The sequence below is a fragment of the Homalodisca vitripennis genome, chromosome 2, assembly GCF_021130785.1.
Source record: "Homalodisca vitripennis isolate AUS2020 chromosome 2, UT_GWSS_2.1, whole genome shotgun sequence".
Taxonomy (NCBI): domain Eukaryota; kingdom Metazoa; phylum Arthropoda; class Insecta; order Hemiptera; family Cicadellidae; genus Homalodisca; species Homalodisca vitripennis.
In genome coordinates this window covers 2,866,950-2,892,469 of record NC_060208.1, presented here as the reverse complement: position 1 = coordinate 2,892,469, position 25,520 = coordinate 2,866,950, and the positions used below count along the sequence as shown (strand labels likewise).

General features: G+C 34.4%; 1 protein-coding gene across 2 annotated transcripts; it reads left to right on the top strand.

Annotated features, from left to right (window-relative positions):
- Window positions 1–6,268: 6,268 nt before the first annotated feature.
- Window positions 6,269–24,005, top strand: LOC124356047 (U6 snRNA phosphodiesterase). 2 transcript variants are annotated; one of them, XR_006921779.1, is made up of 6 exons: window positions 6,269–6,677; window positions 17,499–17,647; window positions 19,146–19,329; window positions 19,916–20,075; window positions 22,952–23,212; window positions 23,477–24,005. XR_006921779.1 is itself a non-coding variant. In XM_046807204.1 (5 exons), exons 1-5 carry the CDS (start codon window positions 6,508–6,510, stop codon window positions 23,144–23,146), a joined length of 858 nt encoding a protein of 285 aa, XP_046663160.1. In that variant the 5' UTR covers window positions 6,269–6,507; the 3' UTR covers window positions 23,147–23,336. The 2 variants fall into 2 exon arrangements, 1 of the variants encoding a protein (XP_046663160.1); XM_046807204.1 differs by lacking the exon at window positions 23,477–24,005 and having other exon boundaries at window positions 22,952–23,336.
- Window positions 24,006–25,520: the final 1,515 nt, after the last annotated feature.

Genomic DNA, 25,520 nt, shown 5'->3' with positions numbered 1-25,520 from the left:
GTCTATGTGTATTGCTAGGCAATGGGACACGCTGACGGTCTATGTGTATTGCTAGGCAATGGGACACGCTGACGGTCTATGTGTATTGCTAGGCAATGGGACACGCTGACGGTCTATGTGTATTGCTAGGCAATGGGACACGCTGACGGTCTATGTGTATTGCTAGGCAATGGGACACGCTGACGGTCTATGTGTATTGCTAGGCAATGGGACACGCTGACGGTCTATGTGTATTGCTAGGCAATGGGACACGCTGACGGTCTATGTGTATTGCTAGGCAATGGGACACGCTGACGGTCTATGTGTATTGCTAGGCAATGGGACACGCTGACGGTCTATGTGTATTGCTAGGCAATGGGACACGCTGACGGTCTATGTGTATTGCTAGGCAATGGGACACGCTGACGGTCTATGTGTATTGTGTATGCAGGTCTGTGTTGCCTATTTATGGCCGGCAGTTCCTCTAAATTGAATGTCTTACAAAAGTTTAAAATTTCATTAGTTGTGAATATTTATAACAGAGCTATTCTAAATCCATTTTTATAGAGGATAGAGAAATATTTTATATCAGTTAGTACAACAAACAAAGAATGCATACTCAGTCTAACAATACATATAGCCATACAATCCTGAAGGATGGAATGATCTAACCAAATGCTTAATGTTTGAGACGGAAAGATTTGGGCCATGTACAAAACTAAACACTGACAGACCATTCTGAGTAACCAAACAAATTCATAGGAATGACTTGTTTTATTGGCAATAATTCATGACACGCCATCTAGTGGATGGACAGGTTGGAAACTGCAGTAAAATAAAAATTAAAGATACAAAACTCTACACCAACAGCAGAAAAAAGTAATGAGTGATGCATATTTTGTTAAACTTTGAAGCAACAGGAAGTCCCGAGGCAACTCGAAATTTTAATAACTTACAGTAAAACATAAAAAACTATTAGTTTTAGTTTCTAAATAGATGCTTATAGAACTACAGTATAATAAGTGGCCACCCTGACAAACAAACCATCGGTATACACGAGTATGGAATCTTTAATATTCATGATTATCTAGAACTATTGAAACCAAAATGTCAAACCAAATAACGTTATAGATATTTCTAATTAAGTTATAGTAAAGTTCACCTGTTTTTATATCTTAAAAAAATAATAATTTTATGATAAATAAAAAACTATCTTGGCTATGTATATTTGTAAAATGAGACAAACAATACATTGTAACATTTAGTTACTTTTTACTACTGTATTTTGAAAGATAAATATGTCCCAAACCTTATGACACAATTAACTCGTGTACATCACCATTGTACTTGCAGCCATTACTCAAATACCATACACATTATTTTACTCTGCTTGAATTAGTTTGGAACAATTATGTCAAACTGAATTACGTTTTAGGATTTTAAGTTTGTATGATAGTGAAACTATATTTTTATATTTACAAGAAATATAGGTATTCAATATTATAGAAAATAATAATACCTTAGTTATATTTTTATAACCATACAAAAAAACCTCTCTTCTTTAACTGATACCTAATCTGCAATGGTATTTCTGTATGTACTGATGACATCAAAACCACATTCATTGGGTAGGGTACGATAAACGGACCCCGTTTTTTATATCGAAGAATGTAGTCATTGATACCTAATATTCGCATCTCAAATCCTAGACTATAAATCGATATAAAAGTATCTATAGTTCTCAATAACAGTCATATGTTTTAAATTAAATATAAATTTAATATTTACAGTGGTCAAACAAATTATTATAACCAAAATTAGGAAAACTGAAGACAACCATATTTGCTCCTCTCACAGTTACAGTTGTTTCTTTCGCACAAATTTCACATAATGGGTTTTTCAGTACGAGTCCAACATGTTGAAGCCACGAAAAACATGTCTTATCTTTCAAAGCAATGTCGTGTAGTTTTCTAAAATTGATTGCCATTTTTAATAATCTGAATTACTTATATAAAACTGAAATATTACCCTACTTGTATTATTTGAAAGTGTTTACAGCTGTTGATATAGATTATTTAAGTTAATAGTTCAAAATAATTAATCAGTATCGATTGGTTATATCAATGGTTATGATTAAGTAATATTGTTTGCCAATTTCGATATAAAAACCGGGTCCGCATATCGTACCCTACCCCATTCATTTATTAGAAAGTCATAGTTTGGTTGTAACTAAAATAGTACATGATTGTTAATATATTTATTAAATTTAAAGTGCTAAAAAAGTCATCTCAAGTGCGGTTTGTCATGTTTGTTTTGACTCTTCTTGCAAACAAAACACTAGGCCTATTTGATTTCCACCTTTAATTCTAGTTTTCATCTCCTCACTACAAAATACTTTGGATTTAAAGGAGCAAGATCATTATCTTGTAGCCATTTGAAACATTGTTCAATGTTTAAAAATACATTTTTACACATAAAGCGCATGTTCATTGCTATTGTTTCTGCCGATGTAATTACTCAACTACGCAAATTATTTTACTTTCCTTGAATTAACTTAATTATAAACACTATTGTCATTCTGTAAAACGAAAACAGCTGGCAATGATTATTAAACTGCAACTCTTTTTGCCCTACTTGAGAGACAGATGCTGAGAGTTTACTACCTTATCCCAGTGCTACATGCCTTACATAAGAGTTAATAACTCTATCTGAGGGTTACCCACCCAAACAGGGATTATCTCCCTTTAGGAAGTCTTTCTTCATTTTTACTTAAATAATATTAATATTTTAGTTATTTATTGAGCAATCTCGATTCAAAAAATGGGAAGTAGATCTTGTCAAACTAGTACTAAAAGGTATAAAACACAGTGGAAGGGCAGGGTACGATAAGCGGACCCGGTTTTTTTATATCGAAGAATGTGATCATCGATACCTAATATTCGCATCTCAAATCCTAGACTATCAATCGATATAAAGTATCTATAGTAGCTCTCAATAACAATCATATGTTTTAAATTAAAATATGAATATAATACTCGTATTTACAGTGATCAAACAAATTATTATAACCAAAATTGGGAAAACTGAAGACGACCATATTTGCTCCTCTCACAGTTACAGTTGTTTCTTTCCCAGAAATTTCACTTAATGGGTTTTTCCGCACGAGTATTTCCAGTCCAACATAGTGAAGTCATGAATAACATGTCTTATCATCTTTCAAAGCAATGTCGTGTAGTTTTCTAAAATTGACTGTCATTTTTAATAATCAAATGTTACTTTTATAACATTGAAATATCACATTAAGAGTATTATTTGAAAGTGTTTACAGCTATTGATATAGATTATTTAATTAATCGTTAAAAATAATTAATCAGTATCAATTGATTATATCGATGGTTATGATTAAGTAATATCGTTTGCCAATTTCGATAAAAAAACCGGGTCCGCTTATCGTACCCTACCCTTAATTTACCAGGTAGGGTACGATAAGCAAACTCGGTTTTTTTATATAGAAGAATGTAATCATCGATACCTAATATTCGCATCTCAAATCCTAGACTATCAATCGATATAAAAGTATCTATAGTCCTCAATAACAAATTATTATAACCAAAATTAGAAAAACTGAAGACGACCATATTTGCTCCTCTGACAGATACATTTGTTTCTTTCCCACAAGTTTCACATAATGGGTCTTTCGGTACGAGTCCTACATGTTGAAACCACGAAAAACTTGTCTTGTAATCTATTAAAGCAATGTCGTGTAGTTTCCTAATATTGACTGTCATTTTAATAATCAAAATGTTACTTATGTAAAATTGAAATATTACCTTACATGTACTATTTGAAAGTGTTTCCAGCTGTTGATATAGATTATTATTATAATTTACGTTAATTGTTCAAAATACAATTAATTAGTATCTATTGATTATATCAATGGTTATGATTAAGGGTATCAATTTACAATAACGTGACCATGGAAAGGTATGTTAATTTTTTTTCCTGAAAACTACAACTTTCCTGAAAACAATAGTGAAGAAAAAATTCGTCGGCAATGAAAATCAAAGGAGTTATTATTTTTTGAAATCCTCTGAAAACTCTGTTTTTGACAGTACCTCTGGCAATACTATCCATATTTGACAGTTTGGTATTACTCCGCGGCTCTCTCAAATAAAGAAGGGACGCCATTTTGAACTATTTTGTTCCTCTGTGTCTATTCTTAACCTCCTAGTTCAGTAGTGGTAATGGCACACCTTTGTGTTGGATGTTCATTAAGGTAAGTGATAAGTTACTGAAATGATGCTGACTAGTACGTTAATCCTGTCAACGATGCCTGCCCGCTACGCACTGCTTGCTCTTTTAGAAAAAAATTAACTCGAGCTTGCAAAAGTCGAATCCCAGATCACGTGATGCCCCTGCTCCTTAACGCAATAATGCCCGAAAGGCATCAATATAATACAATAACTTACTTCCCCCCAGTTTATATGCACCTGTGATAATAATACTTGGCTATAAATGCCCAACCCATGAAAAAAAGTCCATTTTCCATGGTCACGCTATTGTAAATAAATACCTGATTAAGTAATATCGTTTGCCAGTTTCGATATAAAAAACCAGGTCCGCTTATCGTACCCTACGCATTTACCCTATAGCAACTACAGCTGTATTTGGAGGGACTACATGTAATATCACCAATCTACAAGAGGAAATGTAGTCATTATAGACGCTATGGCATAGTCTAAAGAGAGACACAAATTCAAAAATCTATTCTTTATCTGTTAAATAGGCCTGTATTATTATCAGTATTAGGGTAGGATAGGTTAACTGGACATGACCATTAAATATAATAAATGTATTTTAAGTCATGCATCTATTATTTTGCACTACTTACGAAAAAAAATTATTAGAAAAACAATCATTAAAAACGTTTTAACAAAACTCAAGAACTTTTTAGGTTGAAGTTAAGTTTTAAAGGTCACAGCTACAATATTTACTTCAATTTAATTTATAATTACTTAACTATTTACAAGCTAGCATTGTTTAAAAGTCTTACAGGTTTTAATGCAAGTCTTCTCAAACACGACAGCATTTTAAATAAAGTTCACCAAATAAAAGTGTTTAAATTTTAATATTGCAAATAGCCCCAACAGACGACAAGCACTTCATAGAGTAAAGTTTGCTACAGCTCCATCAATATTAGATTTCAGGGGCTTACCTTTTTTTATCAACAGCTGTTTAATTTCTTAAATTCAGCTGAATCGGTTTTATCATTTACCAGGCTACTGTTGATGCTCTATGCCAATTTCTTATTACAATTTTTAAATATAATATCAGAGGTAATAAATGGAATTGATTTTGTATTTGTAATTTATTATCAAAGAGCGGAAAGTATGTTCCGATGCAGACCGACATTTCATTACTATACAAGTATGGTAATCTAAGTACATCCATACAAATGAAAATAATTACTAACAGTACAGATAGTAATTTTACTATATAAAACATACGCACTACAAATATAGATATTTTCTTTAAAAGAAATGAACGCAGATCGTTTTAAAAATAACTCCAAAAATTCATTTTATATTAGTTGAAAATTGCTAACTCCCTTTAATAATGACATTATTTTCATTAGCATTGCTTCCACCAGCAAAGGTCTGAGTTTCTGTAGATTTGATCTCTCCAATCATGAAATTAAACGATCACAATATGTGTTGTAACTACACAGGGAAATAATAAGTTCAAATCATAAAGCTGTAATATTCTTACTTTATCATGGATACAATTTCACAAATAAAAGGAAATAGATACATTAAAGAACAGTGTAATTTAAAACTAAAAGATTTTTTAGAAACTAAGATTTGTATGTGGAAGCTCTCCTTAAATTGATAAAATTGACAAATAAAAAAGATATAGAGTTCCTAACAAAGCCTCAACCAACATATTGCAACTGATAAATAAAACACAAATTTCTGAAGACGGATTAACGGATACTTAGCTAAAAATTGAGCCTGCTTTCACGCGACAGTATGCTGTCGTATCCATGTCGTTGTCATTGGTTTAGTATACTTAATTCAAACTCACTGTATATTTAAATGTATTTAATCCCATTAATATAATCACTGTTTGACAGGTAACAACAAGGACCGAGTAATGTTTGTTTATAACTAAGACCTGGAAATTTAAATTAACAAAAAAAAACGGTGTATATCGAGGCCTTGTGGAACTTTCTCAAAGCCGGCTTTTAGACAAAAAAGAGAAAAAATAGTTTAGTTTTGAAGTTTTGATCTTTCTAAACAAGATGTAAACAAACAATCTAGTTCTGGTTAAGTATTATTAAAAATAACATTGCAAAAATTAAAGTGATGGTTTTGTTTCAGTGCTGAATTATCAAAGTAATTTTAACACAATTTTTTTTTTTATTTAGCACAAATCTAACATTTTATCAGTACTTGTACTTGATAATGGGTTTTTGCTAAGGCATATAAATATTATATAGGTATTTTCTCTAACCTCAAAATCAGTAATATGGACTATACTAAAGGGACTTCTGGTTTAGCATTAATAAGTTCCTATAGTGATGACGACAGTGATACTGAAGATGACAGCAAAATTGATTATTCCACCATACTTCAAACCAAATCTGTTGAGCACTACAATAATATCAACAGTTCAAAACCTAATAGCTCAACCAATAGGTAGGCTAAACAATTTCAACAGTACAGGTAAAGTGGTATTGCTTTTTAAGTTTAAAAAAAAATTACAGATAAATTTAACTGTAATTCACTGAATGACGACCTCAGACGAACATGACTTTGGATTCCAGGAGTCCGAGACAGTGTTAGATACCAGATGCTTTAATAAAAGGATGCTACATTACAATATAAATATTACTGTATAACAACTGTTAATAATATGATCTATAATAATGATAAATTTAGTGAAATATTAATTAAACCCATTAATATTCTATTTTTTACGAAATTAATTTGTTAATAGTTTATAAAATATCTTAAAACAATGTGTAATATCATGTATTGTGAATCTATTAATTGTATGGCACATGCAATATGGATAAAGGTATTTTGACTTTGATTTTGATCTAAGAATTTAATGAGTACAAAAACAGGAAATTATAAGATTAAAGGTCGAGGTGGCAAATCACAAATTTGATGTTATCAACGTATTCTGCTCATACTCCTGAACAAAAAATATATATGGTTTTAGGGGGATGCAAATGACAAATAACATGATTTTAGAGGGTATATACATAAATAGTTAAGTTCTTAATGTTTTAATATTATCTGCGGCTGGGACTGATAGCGTATCTGTTATCTGAACGCTCCGGGGCAGAAGTCAGTGCTTCACTAGATAATCGTAGTGATTTGGTGTGTCGGAGTGTTTTGTCGGGCATGTTAAGAGGTTACGTTTCGACCGAAACGAAATTATTTAGTTCCTGTACATTCTGTAGAACACACTAATGGTAAGTGTTGTCTATTAATGTCCATTTATATACATATTCATATTAGGGGTATTCATGATTTATTAAGTTTTTTACACGGTACATAATTGCCTTTCCATTACAATTCAATTTATATTTCTGATCAGCCCCTCTAGAATTTGATATTTTACTGATAGGTACTATCTCAGTAGTATTTGAGGTTAAGTGGTAGAGAGGACTTTATAGTCCTAACTTCGCCTTTAATAAAGTCATTTCATTTCATCTCGAGGGATGTTTTTCTTTCGTTGACATCAGCGCAGGGCAGCACCTTCTAATTAATTTATAGCTCGAAATTTAAGAAAAACATTGTTCATTTGGATCAAAATTCTGCTCATTTTAGTATTATTTTTCATTTACGTTTTCAAAGATGGTGCCGCATCCGATGACGTCATCATAAGGTTGAATCATGGTCACAGAAGGTCACGTGATGCCCGATGTGGATGTAGAACATGGAAATATTGCTCCACGCTTGAACAGTTGTTCCATTCTTTATGTTCTAGAACTTCATTATTTCTCATTTCCACCCCGTCAAACCTTACATTGTTTTGTTCTGTAGGACGATTCCAATAAGTTAATAACGCGAAACTCGTATTTTGCCGCTCCGGCCGTTAATGTAACAATTACCCAAAAACAGATTGATCGTAAACAGATTACAATAAATAGTGTTTACAAGAACTAAGTTAGATTGAAATGACAAGAAGTAGTTGATAAAGTCCTTTCTGAAGGTAGCTAACCACTCTCGGTGTAAAAATCAAAGTCTGTAGAATTATATTGTTCAAACAAAAAAGGCAAGGCAAGGAGCCATAAAATTGATAATTGGTAGAGTTCTACCGATTTCCAAAAAGATGATGCTTATGCCTTTACCTTTGGTATTGTCCTAGAGGACCTACCGCCTACGCGAATTACTGTTGAAACGGCCAAATCTATTGACTGGATCTGTACAAATATCAATGACCATCTCATCCAAACAGCTGTAATAACATCAGGCCTCTCAGACCACACAGCGTGAAAGGGAGAAGAAAAGGATATTCAACAAAAAATCTACAGATCGTTTCAAAACAAGTCTTCAGTGCCAAAACTGGGACTCTGTACTCTTAACAAATGACGCCAATTCAGCCTATAGTAACTTCCACGAAATCCTGCAGCAAACACTAAACAGAACATGAGCAAATTGCACCAGCAGCAAATTTTGAATTCCAATTTCAACCTGTGACGCGTTCTGATATAAAAAAAGCCATAAACTCACTCAAACCAAAGACTTCTTCAGGCATTGACGAGATATCAGCAAAACTAACCAAGATCTGCAAAGAAGAGATAACAATCCCCCTGACAGATATCACAAATAAATCACTCCAACAAGGAATTTTCCCTGATCTACTGAAAACTGCAAAAGTGTATCCAAAATACAAAAACGGTGAAAACACCAGCACAGGTAGTTATAGGCCAATCTCTCTGATCTCAACTTTCTCAAAAATAATAGAAAAAGTAGTTCTGGAAATACTTCTCCTTCACCTACAGCAAAACAAACTGCTCACAAGCCAACAGCATGGATTCCTAAAAGGAAGGTCAACTGCTACTGCCCTTATACAATTCACAGAACATATAATTGACGAACTAGAAGAGGGAAACAAAGTAACAAGCCTATTCCTAGACTTTAGCAAGGCCTTTGACTGTCTCAATCATAACAGACTACTTTCCAAATTAAGAGCTCTAGGTGTGACAGGGACAACGGAAAAATGGTTTCACAGCTACTTACATGACAGGAGGCAGCTTGTCGAGATACAGTACACAAATAACAACATCAAACAGAAGATGAAATCAGAACTCATCACTGTACATAGAGGAGTTCCGCAAGGCTCTGTCCTGGGCCCCATACTGTACCTTCTATTGACAAATGACCTCCCAAGCTGGCTACAAGACTCCTGCCATACAGTAATGTACGCCGACGATACAGCCATCACACTGGCACATAGATCACTTGAAACACTCACCAGAAACACTAACACCACCCTCAACATTACCAAACAGTACTGCACAACAAACGAACTGGTTCTTAATGAAAAGAAAACAGTCCAGCTAACCTTTACTACCAGAAACAAAAACAACACTAACATAACACTACCAGATATAGAGTCAAAAAACAGCACATAGTACCTTGGAATAACAATAGATTCTTCCCTGTCCAGGACAGCGCACATAGACGGCCTCTGCAAAAAGCTCTCATCATGCACTTATGTCATTAGGAGACTAAAACAAATAAGTGGCTTGGAAGCAGCGAAAACAGCATAATTTGCCTTATTTGAATCACATATGAGGTATGGTATTGCAACCTGGGGAGGCACAAGTAATACCAATCTAGAGAGGATTCTGGTACAACAAAAAAGAGCAATCAGATGCCTTGCAAATATCGCCCCACGAGAAAGCTGTCGAGACGCTTTTAAAGAGCTAAAGATCTTCACAGTAGTATCATTTCACATTCAAGAAGTGATTCTACATGCTGTTAATACAGCACAGCTTAGGCATAGAGACATGCACCAGCACAATACTCGTCATGCTGCAGACTTTACACTACCAACTCACCATTTCAGCCTGTTTGGAAGGAAACCCTCATACAAGGGAGCAGCATATTTCAACCGCCTACCAGACCATCTCAAACAAGAACCAGTCAAGACACTCAAGAGAAAGCTAAATCTATGGCTACAAGATAACCCTTACTATACAGAAAAGGAATTTTGTGACAATTAAACATGTTTATTTTTATGAATCTAATGACTACTGACTCGATGTACTGTTCTCAAAGAATATGTCATTAAAGTATATTGTCTATTGTCTATTAAAATCCACTTTTGATAGTAGATTAATGAAGCCACCAACTTTTGAAAAGCCGCTGATGTCTCGTCATACCAGATGAGGCATTAACTGTAAATCCTGTAACATCTTCAGGGAGAACTGCAAGATAATTAAACACAATAATATGTTGTTGGGACTTATAAGAAGTCCGAACAGTGAAAGAAAATTTTAGAACTGATCTGACAATCTGAATATAAAGGACTCTAAAGCGTTGAAAAGGAAAAATTGTCATGGCTGCAAAATTTAATGAGACTTGGTTTTATTAGAGGTAAAGTTAGGACTGCAAAGTTCCCTCTGTCACTTAACCAAGTGACCAATCATTTCAGTACTTTTATCCTATTTATTTATTTCAACGGTACAACACCAATTTTACAAATATTACAAGTAGATCAGAATGAAACGAACAATAGATAATAAGTATACAATCAAGCAAAACAAAAAACAAACAAAACAATATCAAGGTATTTTAACAGATAGGAATTAATTGTAAAACAGAGACTACGTAGCTCATGCACCGTGCATCACTTCCAGTCTCTCAGGAAACCAGTAACATTCGTCCTGAAAGAAGAATTCCCGAAGAAATTGATGGAGGAAGAAGCCGCTTCGCCAGTCCTCAGGAGTCTGGATATGCCGTGGTTTTGAGTATAATTATTTGGCTAGAAACGCCTACTGAAAACTGACTTCGAGCGAGTCCCTCTCGGCACAGTGAAAGTCACAGCTCCCAGCAGGTCAGGTCTGTATTGCCGTTGACCAGCCCTCACAGAAAGTTGAGGTCTTGATAAGCCCGCCGCAAAAAGAGTGTTTGGATGTCGAACAGTTCCTCCATGGTGTGGATTGGGGTCTCCATGTACTGATAACCAAGCCTTGATCCCAGAGCTCTGATGAAGCGGACTTGCACTCTGTTGAGCATTTCAATGTGAAAGGCTTGATGAGGTGACCAAACAAGACAGCAGTACTCCAGCAAAGGACGAACTATGGTTTTATAAAGAATAACAAGGGTATAGGGAGATCTGAGTTCTTTAGTAGAGCGGAGAACAAAACCAAGAAGGGAAGAAGCTTTTGAGGAAATGTATTGGAGATCAGAATCATTTATTGTTTTTAAACACACAATGTGCGATTAACAAAGTCAAGCCTTATAATAATAATATTAACAAATCCGACTTACATGAGTAATGCTCTAAAAAGAAAATTTAACAACAGTAGAGCTAAATGGTAACAATATAATCAACAAATTATTCAACAACAGTTATTTACTAACAACGAGGACTCAATAAATAAATAAATAAACAACAAGATTCAGACACCTTTCGTATTCTCTAAAAACTACTCTAGACACTAATGTCAATATCATAGGCCAAATATTCGTCGATTGAATAAAAAACAATTTCCTTTAGAAACTTTTTTAGTTTTATTTCAAACTGCTTCAAGGGCCAACACCATAATTCTTTTGGCAATTTATTAAATAATTTTATTTTCATACACACATGACTACATTTAGTCTTTTCCAACCTTACTGGTATTGTTTCGAGAAGGTAGTTTTGCCTAGTAGGATAATTATGTGTTTCTCGTCTTGTAGGAAGATTATTCAAAGATTGCTTGATATCCATCACACAACAGTAAATATAAAGATTAGGGAGAGTCATTATTTGATACTCTTTAAACAATGGCACACAGGATTCCCTAGCAGATACATTTTTAATTACCCTCAGAGCCTTTTTCTGCCATTTAAAAACAGTTTGTGCCCCACAAGAGTTGCCCCATAGAGTTATCCCATACCTCATATGGGAATGGAAAAAAGCATAATATGCAGTTATCAGCATATTAAGAGTGACACAGGTTCTTAGTTTTCGAAGAAGAAAGATAACTCTAGATAGTTTTTTACATAACTGTTCCATATGACAGTCCCAGCTTAACCTACTATCTATATGGATACCTAACAGCTTAACAGGCTTGTATTCTTTATAAATAGAATGGTCCAGTGAAAATACAATAGTTTCAGTTTTTTGGTCATTTACAATCAGAGTTAGAGTGGAACCATTCTATTGCTATATCTAAGGCATGTTTTTCTTGAATAATAAGCTTATCTAAATCTTTATTACAATTAACAAGCGTTGTATCATCCGCTTATAGAATTGAAGGGCAAGGAACATTGAAAGGAAAATCATTTACAGAGATAATAAAAAGTAGAGGCCCAAGGGCTGATCCCTGTGGAACTCCCATCTCTACTTTTCTAAAAACAGATTTATCCTCTCCCTGGACAACCATTTGTTTCCTGTCACTTAAGTATGATATCAATAGACTGAGCTCCTTGTCCCTTATACCATAGCAAAAAAGCTTTTGTTTTAGAATCTCAGGATTAATGCAGTCAAAAGCTTTTGACAGATCAATCAGTAACGCAGATGACAACAGTTTATTTTCAAAATTTGCCAGAACTTTTCTGACCACCTTTTCTACTGCATTGATTGTATTTTTACCTGACATAAAACCAAACTGTTCCTCACAGAACAAGTTATTGCTAATAAAAAAAGAATTAATCTGACCCTTTATGCATGATTCAAAAATTTTACTAATAATTGGGACAAGAGAAATGGTCGATAACTTGACGGGCTCAATCTTTCACCTTTTTTGTAAACTGGTGTCACCTTGGTTACCTTGAGTGCCCTCGGGTATATACCTTGTTCCAACATTTTATTGAACAGGAAAGATAATGGGTTAACTATTACCTCAATAATATACTTTAAAACCTTGTTAGACAGCCCATAATAATCTTCACTGCATGAGGTACTTAACTTAGTTACACAATTTATTATGTCAGTAGTACTGATTTTTTCCCAAGTTAACATTTTACCCTCCGAGTTTTTATGTAGTACAAAATCCTTGACTAATTCTATAGCCTGGTTATTAGACACATTGTTGTCCCCAGATATATTTAGGTTATTAACCACATTAACATATTAAGTATTAAAAGTATCGGAGTCTATAAAAACCTCTTGACTAGGTGTTTTTAAGTTTGACTCAGCTTTGATCAAATTCCAAGCCGCCTTACATTGATTAGAAGAATTCATTATATGTTGTTCATTTGCCACTTTTTTACAATAGCTAATTTTATTTTTGTACCTTCTTTCCACTTCTCTATAATCTTGCTTAAACACTAGTTCATTTGGCGTGCCCTTGCTATTCTTATATTGATCATAAAAAGTTGTGACATATTCTTTAAATTTTTTTAACTCTGGAGTATACCATTTTATATATGGGCCATTCCTTATTTTTACTTCCTTAATACTACAGCATTCATTAAATGAATTTGTCAGTAATAAATAAAAAATATCAAAAGCTTGATCAACATTACAATAATTCTCTAACTGCATCCAATCAATCTCAGACAATTTTTTTCTAAAACAAGACAGTGAAGCAGGATTTAAATTTCTTTTAATTTTAACAGACACATTTTTATCAACTCTGTTTTCAATAACTATTTCTTTAAATTGAGCGTACACCCCAGCATGATCAGATAAGAGGGGTTCTATTACAGAACAATTCACTTTCTTTCTATCAAAATTTGTAACAATATTTTCTAAACATTTATCACCCCTAGTTGGCTCTTCATTTAACCAGTACATATCAAACGAGCGAAGTAAATTTAAAAAATATTCTCTCTCAAGTGATCTGGACAGTATATTTATGTTAAAATCAGTAGCAACCACATACATTAGTCCTATATACTTCTTACTCAAACACAATACAAAAGATTCAAGTACATTTAAAAACTGGTTGACATTCGAATCTAGAGTTCTGTAAAGAGTGGATATAATTAAATTAGTATTTGGCAGTAAAATGGCGGTTACTTCAAAGATCCTGTCCTTATAAAATTGTTTTACATCTAAAGTTTGGGCCTCAATATTTTGTTTAACATATATAGCACTGCCTCCACCACGTTCAAATGAATTATCCCTACCACAGATACTACCTAATTTAAATCCTGAGGGGATGTAGAGAGAGTATTCTCCCTCAGATAACCAGTGCTCATTTAATGTTAAAATGTCACAATCGGTGCTTGTCAAAAAAATATCTATCTCATGTAATTTATTTCTTATAGACTGAACATTACAATGATAAATGTTAAGATTTGTTGACACATGTTCTATGGGTGGTTGTTCTGTATGAAAGGCGAGGCGTTTCCCAACAGTGACTCAGTTCCCGGTGGGGGAGGTTGTTCATCACTTTCACGGCAGGGATGTCCTCGCTGCTGCCTCGCTGCTACAGCTTCCATTATCATTTCTGATAACCTCTTCTTTCCCCTGTGGTTGAGATGGAGACCTTGGCGAGTATGCCAATGTCTTTCAGCTTTGCTCGCCTCCACCAAAATTACATTTTCATATTTTCTACTGAGCTCTTGGAGTCGTTGATTGGTTTCCCTCACTGCCTTGTTCACACATGACCAGTCCGCTAAATCATACCTATTTGGCAGATTCTCAATAACAACCTTAGTCTCCTTAGCTGAGTCTCAGATATTCGTAACACCTTCAATTACTTCATCGGCTTCGTTTCTAGCCACATCATTTGCCCCACAGCATATAACTAAAACATCATCCTTGGTAAGTTTAGCTTCTTCGATATTTCTTCTTTCTAACACTTGTTTGGTTCGACCACCTGGCCGCACATACCCTACCGCTTTAAATGCTTTTTGGGATTTATTTATATGCCATGCTAAATCCCTGCCATGACTGTCAGCACAGATTAGTATTTTATTCACCTTCTGCCCAGTTTTCATTGAATCATGTACACTATTTACAGTGACAGGACCCTCAGAGTTTTCTTCTTCTTCTTCACTACTCAGGGCTTCAAAACGGTTGGATAAAACAGTGGGCTCTATATTACTAGGTCTATTTATTTTTGCAGGACTACAAGTTTTCTTTCCCTTAACAACCATAGCAAAGGAAGAAATATTCTTTTTCTCAGAGTTTCTTGTTGCAGAGCCTTCTGGGGTAGAGTGTATTATTGGTAGGCTATATTCTCCCATGTGAGATCTTAAACCACCAATCCTATTAGCACCCTCAGCCTTACTATTTAACGAATTATGTCTTCTTTCTAGCATTATTATTGCTTCTTCTTTTTTTAAGACCATAGTTTCAAGCTGAATTGTATGGCTCTTAAGATGTTTAATAACTTCATTTGCCTCATTCAAGTCCTCTGTTAGTGTTTTAATAATCTCATTTTGTGTCTGAAACTCCTGTGTTGCCTCATTACTTATTTCTATTGCTTCCCTATCATTTCTTAAAGTCAACAGACAGACATTGATTGCAAATCCATTTTTTAGAGGATGTTTTCATGCTGTTAAATTCTTCTAGGGAAAGAGAAGAACATTTTACATGATACCACTGTGTGCACATTCCCTTACATAGAGCAGAGGGACTTGTTTTGGTATTTTTTATACATTGTCCACAGGGATATTTCTGAGTTTTGTGTTTCATTTTATATGTACAGTATATTTACACCTCAGTCAACTTTATAAGTTATGCAGTATCTCAGGAAAACCAGTAGTCGAAACAGCAGTTACTTATAACATTAGCAAAATAATATCATTAATATTATTATTATTAATATTATTTATTTCACAACATCAGCAGTTGTGATCGAAAGTCAGCAAATGCAAACAACAACAACAACAGCTGGCCACTGGCCCTTATCAGCTGAGATAAGCACTAGCAATAGACAAGAAACACCAGAGCAGGTGGGCAGGGGGGAGGACAGTGTCCAATTGTCAACTGTTGACTGTTGATATTGGGTAGAGTGTTATCAAGTCCAAGGGTCAGTTGTCTCTGATAAGAAGGTAAACTTTCTTATCTATAAAGTTGCAAAACACAGGAAATTATCACAATTGTTTTTTAAGTTCTTTGAGATTTTACAATTATAAAAGAGTCAAACATAAAAAATACCACCTTCCAATTGTAGCACCTTAAAAACTACACAACTTTACCTGAAATTTTCACACAAAAACACTGCAAAATCATAAGTTTTGTGGAGCCAAATTAACACACAACCTGTCTCATACTCTCAGTACCCAGGCTTGCCTCCCAGATGAGGAAAAGGAGATAAGGAAGGAGCAGTGATGACACTCAGATCCCTCACCTCATCAGCCAGCTTTAACTTGTTCCCATTGATTGCATAGCCATAAGAGAAAACCACTGCAGCTGAAGTGCATCACAATGCATTTTTTTGGATTCAGCTCTATTGCATTCACCTCACACCACTTGCTGCATATACTATCAATGGAACACGGGACTATTAAAGACATAATATAAATTAATTGAAAGGAACATAATAACTGATCAAAATAACATAAATATAAATAGCTCATTGACAATATTACTTAAAATATCAATATAAAACAAAAGATCAGAGTTTATTATAATGGAAAACAAAAATTTATCATAAATTAAAGTAATCTTACAACATATTGATTTTAAAATTATTAAGGTACTTATCCTTTCAAGTGATTCACACATTTAAACACAACCCATGCAAGATTTCTGTGACCCCTGTCCTGAATTGATAATGCCTGCCAAGACTTGGATATACTTAATTTGATTGCAAAACAAAATTCTTTTGCAGTTTTACCTTATGTCATCAAGAACTGCATAGGGTGGCTGCATCTGATAACAAAGTGCTGAGTGCTTGTTTTAGGTACTTTGTATATTTTTTATGTGCTCAGTCAAAAAGTGAAGTGAAGAATATATCATTATTGGAGTCGAAGGACAGTTTTACTGTAAATTAAATGTGTGTACTAACATCCACCTGATAAAAAAAATACCCATTTCAATTGTAGCAAAACTTTGTATTAACCATATAGTATTTAAAATTTAATTTAATAAGATCTGTCAGTTTAATAAAACCATTATCAACATATTTGACAATGGATTTGTACATAAATCATCCTGAAAGAGGGTTTGCCAATACAATAAATGAATAGCAATAAAATAGTAGTAAAAAAAAACCATAATACCATAACAGTATGGTAAAGTTAGTTCAAATTAGTGGCAAATTTACATAAAATTTGTTAAGTAACTTTAAATTACTAATAGAATTACAAGCAGTTGAAGTCTTATTGATTTTTAGGATACTTAGTTGAGAATATGAGCACTAAAAATATATTTTGGTTACCTCTTAGATTGCCCCTCCCATCATCGATTATCCAGTTATACAAGAATGTGTCAGACACCAACAGAGTGCCTGAAGACAATCCTGGACAACACGACGGGAGGATACGCTCCTTTCCTCACCTGAGGGGGAACTGGTCTACCTATGTTTATATACCTTGTGAGTTGCTCATTTTACATTTACTTTATTTGTTTATTATTTAACAAATATAATAGATACTTGTTGTTTTCAGTATGCTTATTTACCTAGTGCCTTTGTTTTAAAAAGGCTATTCTACATTAAAAGTAAAGAAAAACTATTAAAATAGTTTCTATATATAAATACATCAATCAAATTATTAGTAACTTAATAATATTGCTAAATATACTCTTAAATTAAAGGATTGTTATATTCCAAAGTTTTGTAGTTAAGTTTAAAATGTTTTGTTTTACAGTGTAAATAATCACATAAAATATAATTTTGAAAAAGTCCATTATCATCTAGCAGTCCAGTAATTGCCTATCTAGTTAATTATGAGTAATTATCATATTTTTAATCATTTCTGTCAGCACAGAACACAGAACTATTACTCTAAATTACTAAAACAAAACAAAAATTTAAATATGTTACTGTAAAAGACATCAACATGAAATAACAGTCAGCGGCAGGTATCATTTTAATGGTTTATAGTGTCCTGGAAAGAATGTTCAGTAATTAATAGACTGAAATTGGACTCAGACAAGAGCACTATGCCATGCGATCTAGTGGCAAGACCGCAGGCACTCTTGCTGTTGTCCCCCAGGACTCACCTTCAGGGACAAGTCAGAAATACCTCCCATCATGGTGTGGGGAGATTGAGTGGTCTGTATCTCACTTAAGCCCACAAAAACATCTAAGAATATCATCATAGTTTATGTAATGAATTGTTTCTAACGTCATGCTCTTTCTTAGAGTAGAGGAACGCAGATCACATTGCTGGACTCAATCCAAGTCAATAAAGGTTTGGATATCCTCAAAGCTCATATTCACACACTTATTGTGAAAATGTTTTAGTGCAATAAATCCTACTTAATTTGTATTTGTAATTCATTTCAGGCATTTACCGCACTAATGTAATTGTTCCTGCAAAGTAAATATACAAAGTGAAGCAAGGTTGAGGTTAGGTTTCTATGAATATGGAAATAATGGACATATCTTTGTTACTACCCAGTACGAATGTGTTCACTGTAGTTAGATATATAATCTGATATATATATATATATATAAATAAGACTTTTTGTACCTTTTTGAAAATGACATAAAAGTCGAAATATTAAAGGATTTATATGAAGTCTTTTTCTTCTATTGTTTAAAGAAGCCCCTGAGCATTTATTTTCTGCATACAGTATATATATATTTAAATATATATATATATATATATATATATATATATATATATATATATAATTATTAACAACTCACAACCCATTACATAAATAGTCAATACAAACTGTATCAATTAAGTATTGTAACACTAGACTTCCCTGAGAGACTGTGCTGCTGGAACATTCACTCTGTAACACTATATATCTGACTTTTGCTCTGTTCTCAAAGAATTTGAGCAATAAATAAATATTATATTCTATCATATAGTTAAGAGCTGTGTTTGATAATTGTCTCTGTCTGACTGTTGCCTCAGACTCGGAGGAGGAAGGGTTCTCTACCTTGTTGTGCCGGCTGAAGGAGTGTGCTGCACACGTGGGAGTGGCCTTCAAGGTAATCCCAGAGCCACATGTCTCTCTGACACGGACTGTAGTTCTGCTTCATCACTGGATCGAGAACTTCATTACTTCTGTGCGGTCCAGCCTCGGTCATCTACCCAAGTAAGAGAGAAATACGTACAAAGTATACATACATAAACGTATTTACAGATGAACATTATCAAAAACCCAATTATTTCCATTTATGTAATCTAGAGCCATGTATGTCAATCTGAAGAGATAAAAATATTGGTGACGAAGAAACTCAAATCAAACTTTTTGCACAGTTTTGACATCAGAGACACATACATCAAGTGCAATGTACGTGAAGAGGTTCTTATTGTCTCATCAGGTACACAATAGAGTGCACTACGATGTTTTAGACACGATCCCAAAGCATGTTGGAGCAACCGAGTTTACTACACATAACGTAGCTATGGTGAGAAGGGTCGATTCAATGTGAATGTTGTTCAGGTCCAGTTCACATTCTGCTCAGTGAAATCCACAACATAAATTGTTAATGTGGTTCAGTATTCAGGACTTAAAATGTGTTTGTTTGTCTGTTAGGTTGACTGTCCAGTTGGGAGCACCAGCAGTGTACTGTAATGTTGTTCAGGTCCAGTTCACATTCTGCTCAGTGAAATCCACAACATAAATTGTTGATGTGGTTCAGTATTCAGGACTTCAAATGTGTTTGTTTGTCTGCTAGGTTCACTGTCCAGTTGGGAGCACCAGCAGTGTACTGTAACGAGGAAAGGACACGTACGTTCCTGGGCTTGCGTGCAGTCACAGGTGTTACTGAACTCTGTGCGACCACTCATGCGTTAGACGAGTGTCTGGCAGAGTTCCGTCTACCACCCTTCTATTTGGTAAGTCATTCAGGCAAAGAGAGCTGTAGATTGTTAGGTGCAATCACTTTGTAGTATGCACATGGTTATCATAAAAGATGGTGCGGTTTCAGTAATTCGTAGGAAGATACAGTTAGAGGAATTTAGCTGTGCTCATAGGGCCCAGATACTACCCTCTCAACAAACAAACGCTATCTGTGTGGCGGGTTGCGTTTACGTGCTAGCCGCTGAGATGAAGGCGCAACAATCTCTTTGACGACTTTAAACTCACGATTTTGATTTACAGATGAAATTGACAAATACGTTATTTTCAAAAACATGTTAGACAGCACTATAACAACTGAAAAACAAGGATAAGTCCTATTATTCCTATTATTTGGTTTTCTCTTATTATTTAATTCCACCACAATCAGCACTTTTACAAAACAGACTGATTTTAGCGAGTGTGATGAGTTATTCGGGCCAATACGATTCCTGAAAGGAGGATTTTACCCGTGAGTCACAGGAAATGTTTTCGGGACGCAGCGCATAATGCTACCCCACCACCCCTCCCGCCTATCACCACACACTCAAGGACACACGCACAGCTAAAGTCCTCAAACTGTACTAGGGAAATTTCTAGATGTTATATTGGTATCTCTGAAAGCCTTAAACTGAAAAGTTTGTTTATAAGCTGTTCTAATCTCAAAATAAGCTCTTGCATTGTTGTTGCAGTGAGTTAGTGAGTTTCCTATGTTGTCGGATAAAGATAGAGCAAAGTGTGTTTTATCGTTGCCTGAATTAAAATCCATAATGTTAATTCAACGTGCGTTCCCCCATACTTTCCAAGAGATATGTTGTCGTACTTTTTTGTGTTTTTTAGCCGCACAGAAATTAAACAAACAGCAATTAAAAGTCCTGGGAAGTCCATCACTCGTTGAAGCGTTAAATTAGATATTCCAAAAACAACAGTTCTTTTGTTAAGACAGTGTGTACACATATGTTCTATTGTGTAGGAGGTTTAATATGTTACAGTCTCAAAATATTTAACTTTGGAAAGAAGCACTTTAAAAAATTATGATTATATAACCATATGATTTGTTGCAGGCTATCTACTTAGTTTTGTGTACCAACAATTTATAAAATATCTATTACTTCATAATTATAATAATAATTTACATATGATTATTTATATTTTATATTAAAATAAAAATTGTTAAGAATACAGGATGTTTATCCTGAATATCAATTACTATATATAGTCTGTGACAGCACAGGATTTATATAGAAGTGACTATATATATATATATATATAGAAGTGACTATATATAGTCTGTGACAGCGCAGGATTTATATAGAAGTGACTATATATAGTCTGTGACAGCGCAGGATTTATATAGAAGTGACTATATATAGCCTGTGACAGCGCAGGATTTATATACAAGTGACTATATATAGCCTGTGACAGCGCAGGATTTATATACAAGTGACTATATATAGCCTGTGACAGCGCAGGATTTATATACAAGTGACTATATATAGCCTGTGACAGCGCAGGATTTATATACAAGTGACTATATATAGCCTGTGACAGCGCAGGATTTATATAGAAGTGACTATATATAGTCTGTGACAGCGCAGGATTTATATAGAAGTGACTATATATAGTCTGTGACAGCGCAGGATTTATATAGAAGTGACTATATATAGTCTGTGACAGCGCAGGATTTATATAAAAGTGACTATATATAGTCTGTGACAGCGCAGGATTTATATAGAAGTGACTATATATAGTCTGTGACAGCGCAGGATTTATATAGAAGTGACTATATATAGTCTGTGACAGCGCAGGATTTATATAGAAGTGACTATATATAGTCTGTGACAGCGCAGGATTTATATAGAAGTGACTATATATAGTCTGTGACAGCGCAGGATTTATATAGAAGTGACTATATATAGTCTGTGACAGCGCAGGATTTATATAGAAGTGACTATATATAGTCTGTGACAGCGCAGGATTTATATAGAAGTGACTCTATATAGTCTGTGACAGCGCAGGATTTATATAGAAGTGACTATATATAGTCTGTGACAGCGCAGGATTTATATAGAAGTGACTATATATAGTCTGTGACAGCGCAGGATTTATATAGAAGTGACTATATATAGTCTGTGACAGCGCAGGATTTATATAGAAGTGACTATATATAGTCTGTGACAGCGCAGGATTTATATAGAAGTGACTATATATAGTCTGTGACAGCGCAGGATTTATATAGAAGTGACTATATATAGTCTGTGACAGCGCAGGATTTATATAGAAGTGACTATATATAGTCTGTGACAGCGCAGGATTTATATAGAAGTGACTATATATAGTCTGTGACAGCGCAGGATTTATATAGAAGTGACTATATATAGTCTGTGACAGCGCAGGATTTATATAGAAGTGACTATATATAGTCTGTGACAGCGCAGGATTTATATAGAAGTGACTATATATAGTCTGTGACAGCGCAGGATTTATATAGAAGTGACTATATATAGTCTGTGACAGCGCAGGATTTCAGATGCTGCACTGAGCCAAGTGTGGGAGATGAAACAGGTCAAGTTTAGCAACGTTTGTTTCCACAAAGATTCACTTATAGAAGTGACTATATATAGTCTGTGACAGCGCAGGATTTCAGATGCTGCACTGAGCCAAGTGTGGGAGATGAAACAGGTCAAGTTTAGCAACGTTTGTTTCCACAAAGATTCACTTATAGAAGTGACTATATATAGTCTGTGACAGCGCAGGATTTCAGATGCTGCACTGAGCCAAGTGTGGGAGATGAAACAGGTCAAGTTTAGCAACGTTTGTTTCCACAAAGATTCACTTATAGAAAAGATGATGTGTTAATCTGCTTGTTATGTAGGACCCCTCGTTCCACATGAGTGTGCTGTGGGTGGTGGGAGACTTGAGGGCAACACTGGAGCCACTGTTGCCGACCTTGCAGGCAGAGTTAGAGACTCACGCGGTGGAATATCCTCACGAGTTAAGGCTGGACGTTAGCCAGTGTCTGTGCAAGTGTGGAAATAAGTCTTTTGTTTTTCCACTCGCATCGTTATAACAGTAGTTTCTACATTGTTAGGGAACATCTATTTTTTGAATTTTAAAATCCCTTATGTTTATTTAAATTTTTTTAATTTTTTTTTTTTTTTTTTTTTTTTTTCAAGATTCAAGATCTCTATTTGTTGTTAAACATGATTTATATGCAATAAACATCGTCAGTAATATGAATGGCTTAAAAAATATTTAAACTAAGAACTTCTTATTTCAGTTTCCTTAAGCTTCTTTCAATTTCTTAATTTTTAATAATTAATTAACAAATTTAAATAGAGTAACAAGAAACTAACAACAAGAATTAACAGAAAATATTAACAAGATTAACAGTAATTAATTGTAAATGATGCAGTATTGATCTATCATCTTGAATGAAAAGTGCTTTTAAAACCAGATCCATCAAGAAAACCTTTAATGTGTTCTTATTCTTGTATCCTGTTGATGTATGCATGGAAGATTTGTTTTTATGTATACTCGGACTTGAAACCCTATATCTGTTCAACGTTAAAGGTTTAAAATGATCACCACAATTTCAGTACTTTTACAAGGTTATTTTCAAAACATTCATCACAAAAATATAAAGCCTTCTCTAAATGTACCTTAATACATTATTTCTTTTTTTTCTTAGGTAATGTAGATTATTATTACATGTAAAAACATAAAAAACATTATTATAAATCTTTAAATATTTAGGCTAAATGAATTCTAGTCTCTTGTTAATTGTTTTTGTTTGTCAGTGTTTAAAAACAATTTTTATTCAGCCATAAATGTGAAAAAAATCCATAATATACAAGTTTACCACTTTTATGAAGTGTTGTGCTTGAAGATCATGCATATTTCCTAGGTCACTAATACTTTTTATTAATGCTTAACCCTTTGAGTGCCACGGTGACGAAATTTCGTCACCAATGATAAATGCGAGAAATGCCACGGTGACGACTTTTCGCCACCAGTTGTATATGCGAGAAATGCCATGGTGACGAATCTTCGCCACCAATTATTTTAAGATCCTTTGTTTATATTTTTCGGTATTTTTATGTTTCTACGTAATAAATTGTATTTCCAATAATATGCCTTTAATTTTCTGTGGTGTTTGGAAAAAAAAATCCAATCCAGAAGAGAATCTAAAAAAAAAACAATGGCCATCACAGCGCTGCCGACAGCTGACTAGCGTGGCAGACGACGAATGCAGAACCGCGTGCTAGTGTGTTGTTTCTTTTGAAACATTGTTGCTTGAATTCTAATAGCGTAATTATTACGTTTTGTGCTACAATCGTTTGAATTGTGCGTGTAGTGTTTATTATTAGTGTGTAAAACACTTAAGTAGTTTTCAAATGGCTGAATAATGGATCCTGAGAACCTTAGATCAAGTGAGGTGGACAGAGAACTTGATGGTGATGTATCTGATGGTAATTTACTAACCTCAGAAGACGATCTTAGTGATTTATTTAGTGATGATAGTGATGCTGATCCATTGTATGAGCCACAAAAAAATGTACATAGAGGTCAATCCTCAGAGAGTGACTTTGATGTTTCTAGACCTAGGCCTAGTACGTCAGGAACACAGGTTAGGCCTAGACCTAACGTAAGTAGAATCATTGATAGGAGTGTGTTATCCAGTTCCTCTGAATCGGGTGATGATGCCGACGGGCCTACAGACAATGATATTTGGCTTAGTATAAACGAAGAGAGCCGCAGTAACTTCACTCATGATTTTTCTTATGTTGAATCTCCAGGACCTAGACATTGCCCACCTGTTGACTCTAAGCCCATTGACTATTTTACACTATTTTTTACAGAAACACTTTTGACTATGTTTGTGGTTGAAACCAACAGGTATGCTAACCAGACAATTTCGTCTTTTGCAGACAATGACTCACCTGGTAGTCGTAGGCACAGCTGGATCCCCGTGAACATTTTGGAAATGAAGGCTTTTATTGCTGCTGTTTTAAATATGGGCCTGATTAGGAAACCAACTATCCCCTCTTATTGGTCAACTAGTGACTCACAAGCAACTCCATGGTTTAGTAAGATGTTCACACGAAATAGATTTCAAATTTTGCTTAGTTTCTTTCACATTGTTGACAATGAAAAACTACCTAAAGCCAACCAACCAGGTTACGACCCCACTCAAAAGTTCAAACCCTTAATTGAGCACTGTAATAGGCTATTTAAATTCTTTTATACAGCCCATGAACAGTTGTCCGTCGACGAATCTCTAATTGGGACGAAAAGTCAAACCGGAATCACACAATACCTCCCCAATAAGCACCACCATAGGTGGGGAATAAAGTTATGGGTGTTGTGTGACTCTGTATCTAATTACTGCATGAGCTTATTTTGCTATCAGGGTAAGAAGAACACATCTCCATCTGATGAGG

Bases quoted from the DNA above. Each gene is read 5' to 3' on its own strand.
- LOC124356047 (XM_046807204.1), top strand. From the start codon at position 6,508: ATGGACTATACTAAAGGGACTTCTGGTTTAGCATTAATAAGTTCCTAT. The intron at 6,678-17,498 runs GTAGGCTAAACA...GTTACCTCTTAG, and splicing joins CCTAATAGCTCAACCAATAG to ATTGCCCCTCCCATCATCGA. The intron at 17,648-19,145 runs GTGAGTTGCTCA...CTGTTGCCTCAG, and splicing joins TACCTATGTTTATATACCTT to ACTCGGAGGAGGAAGGGTTC.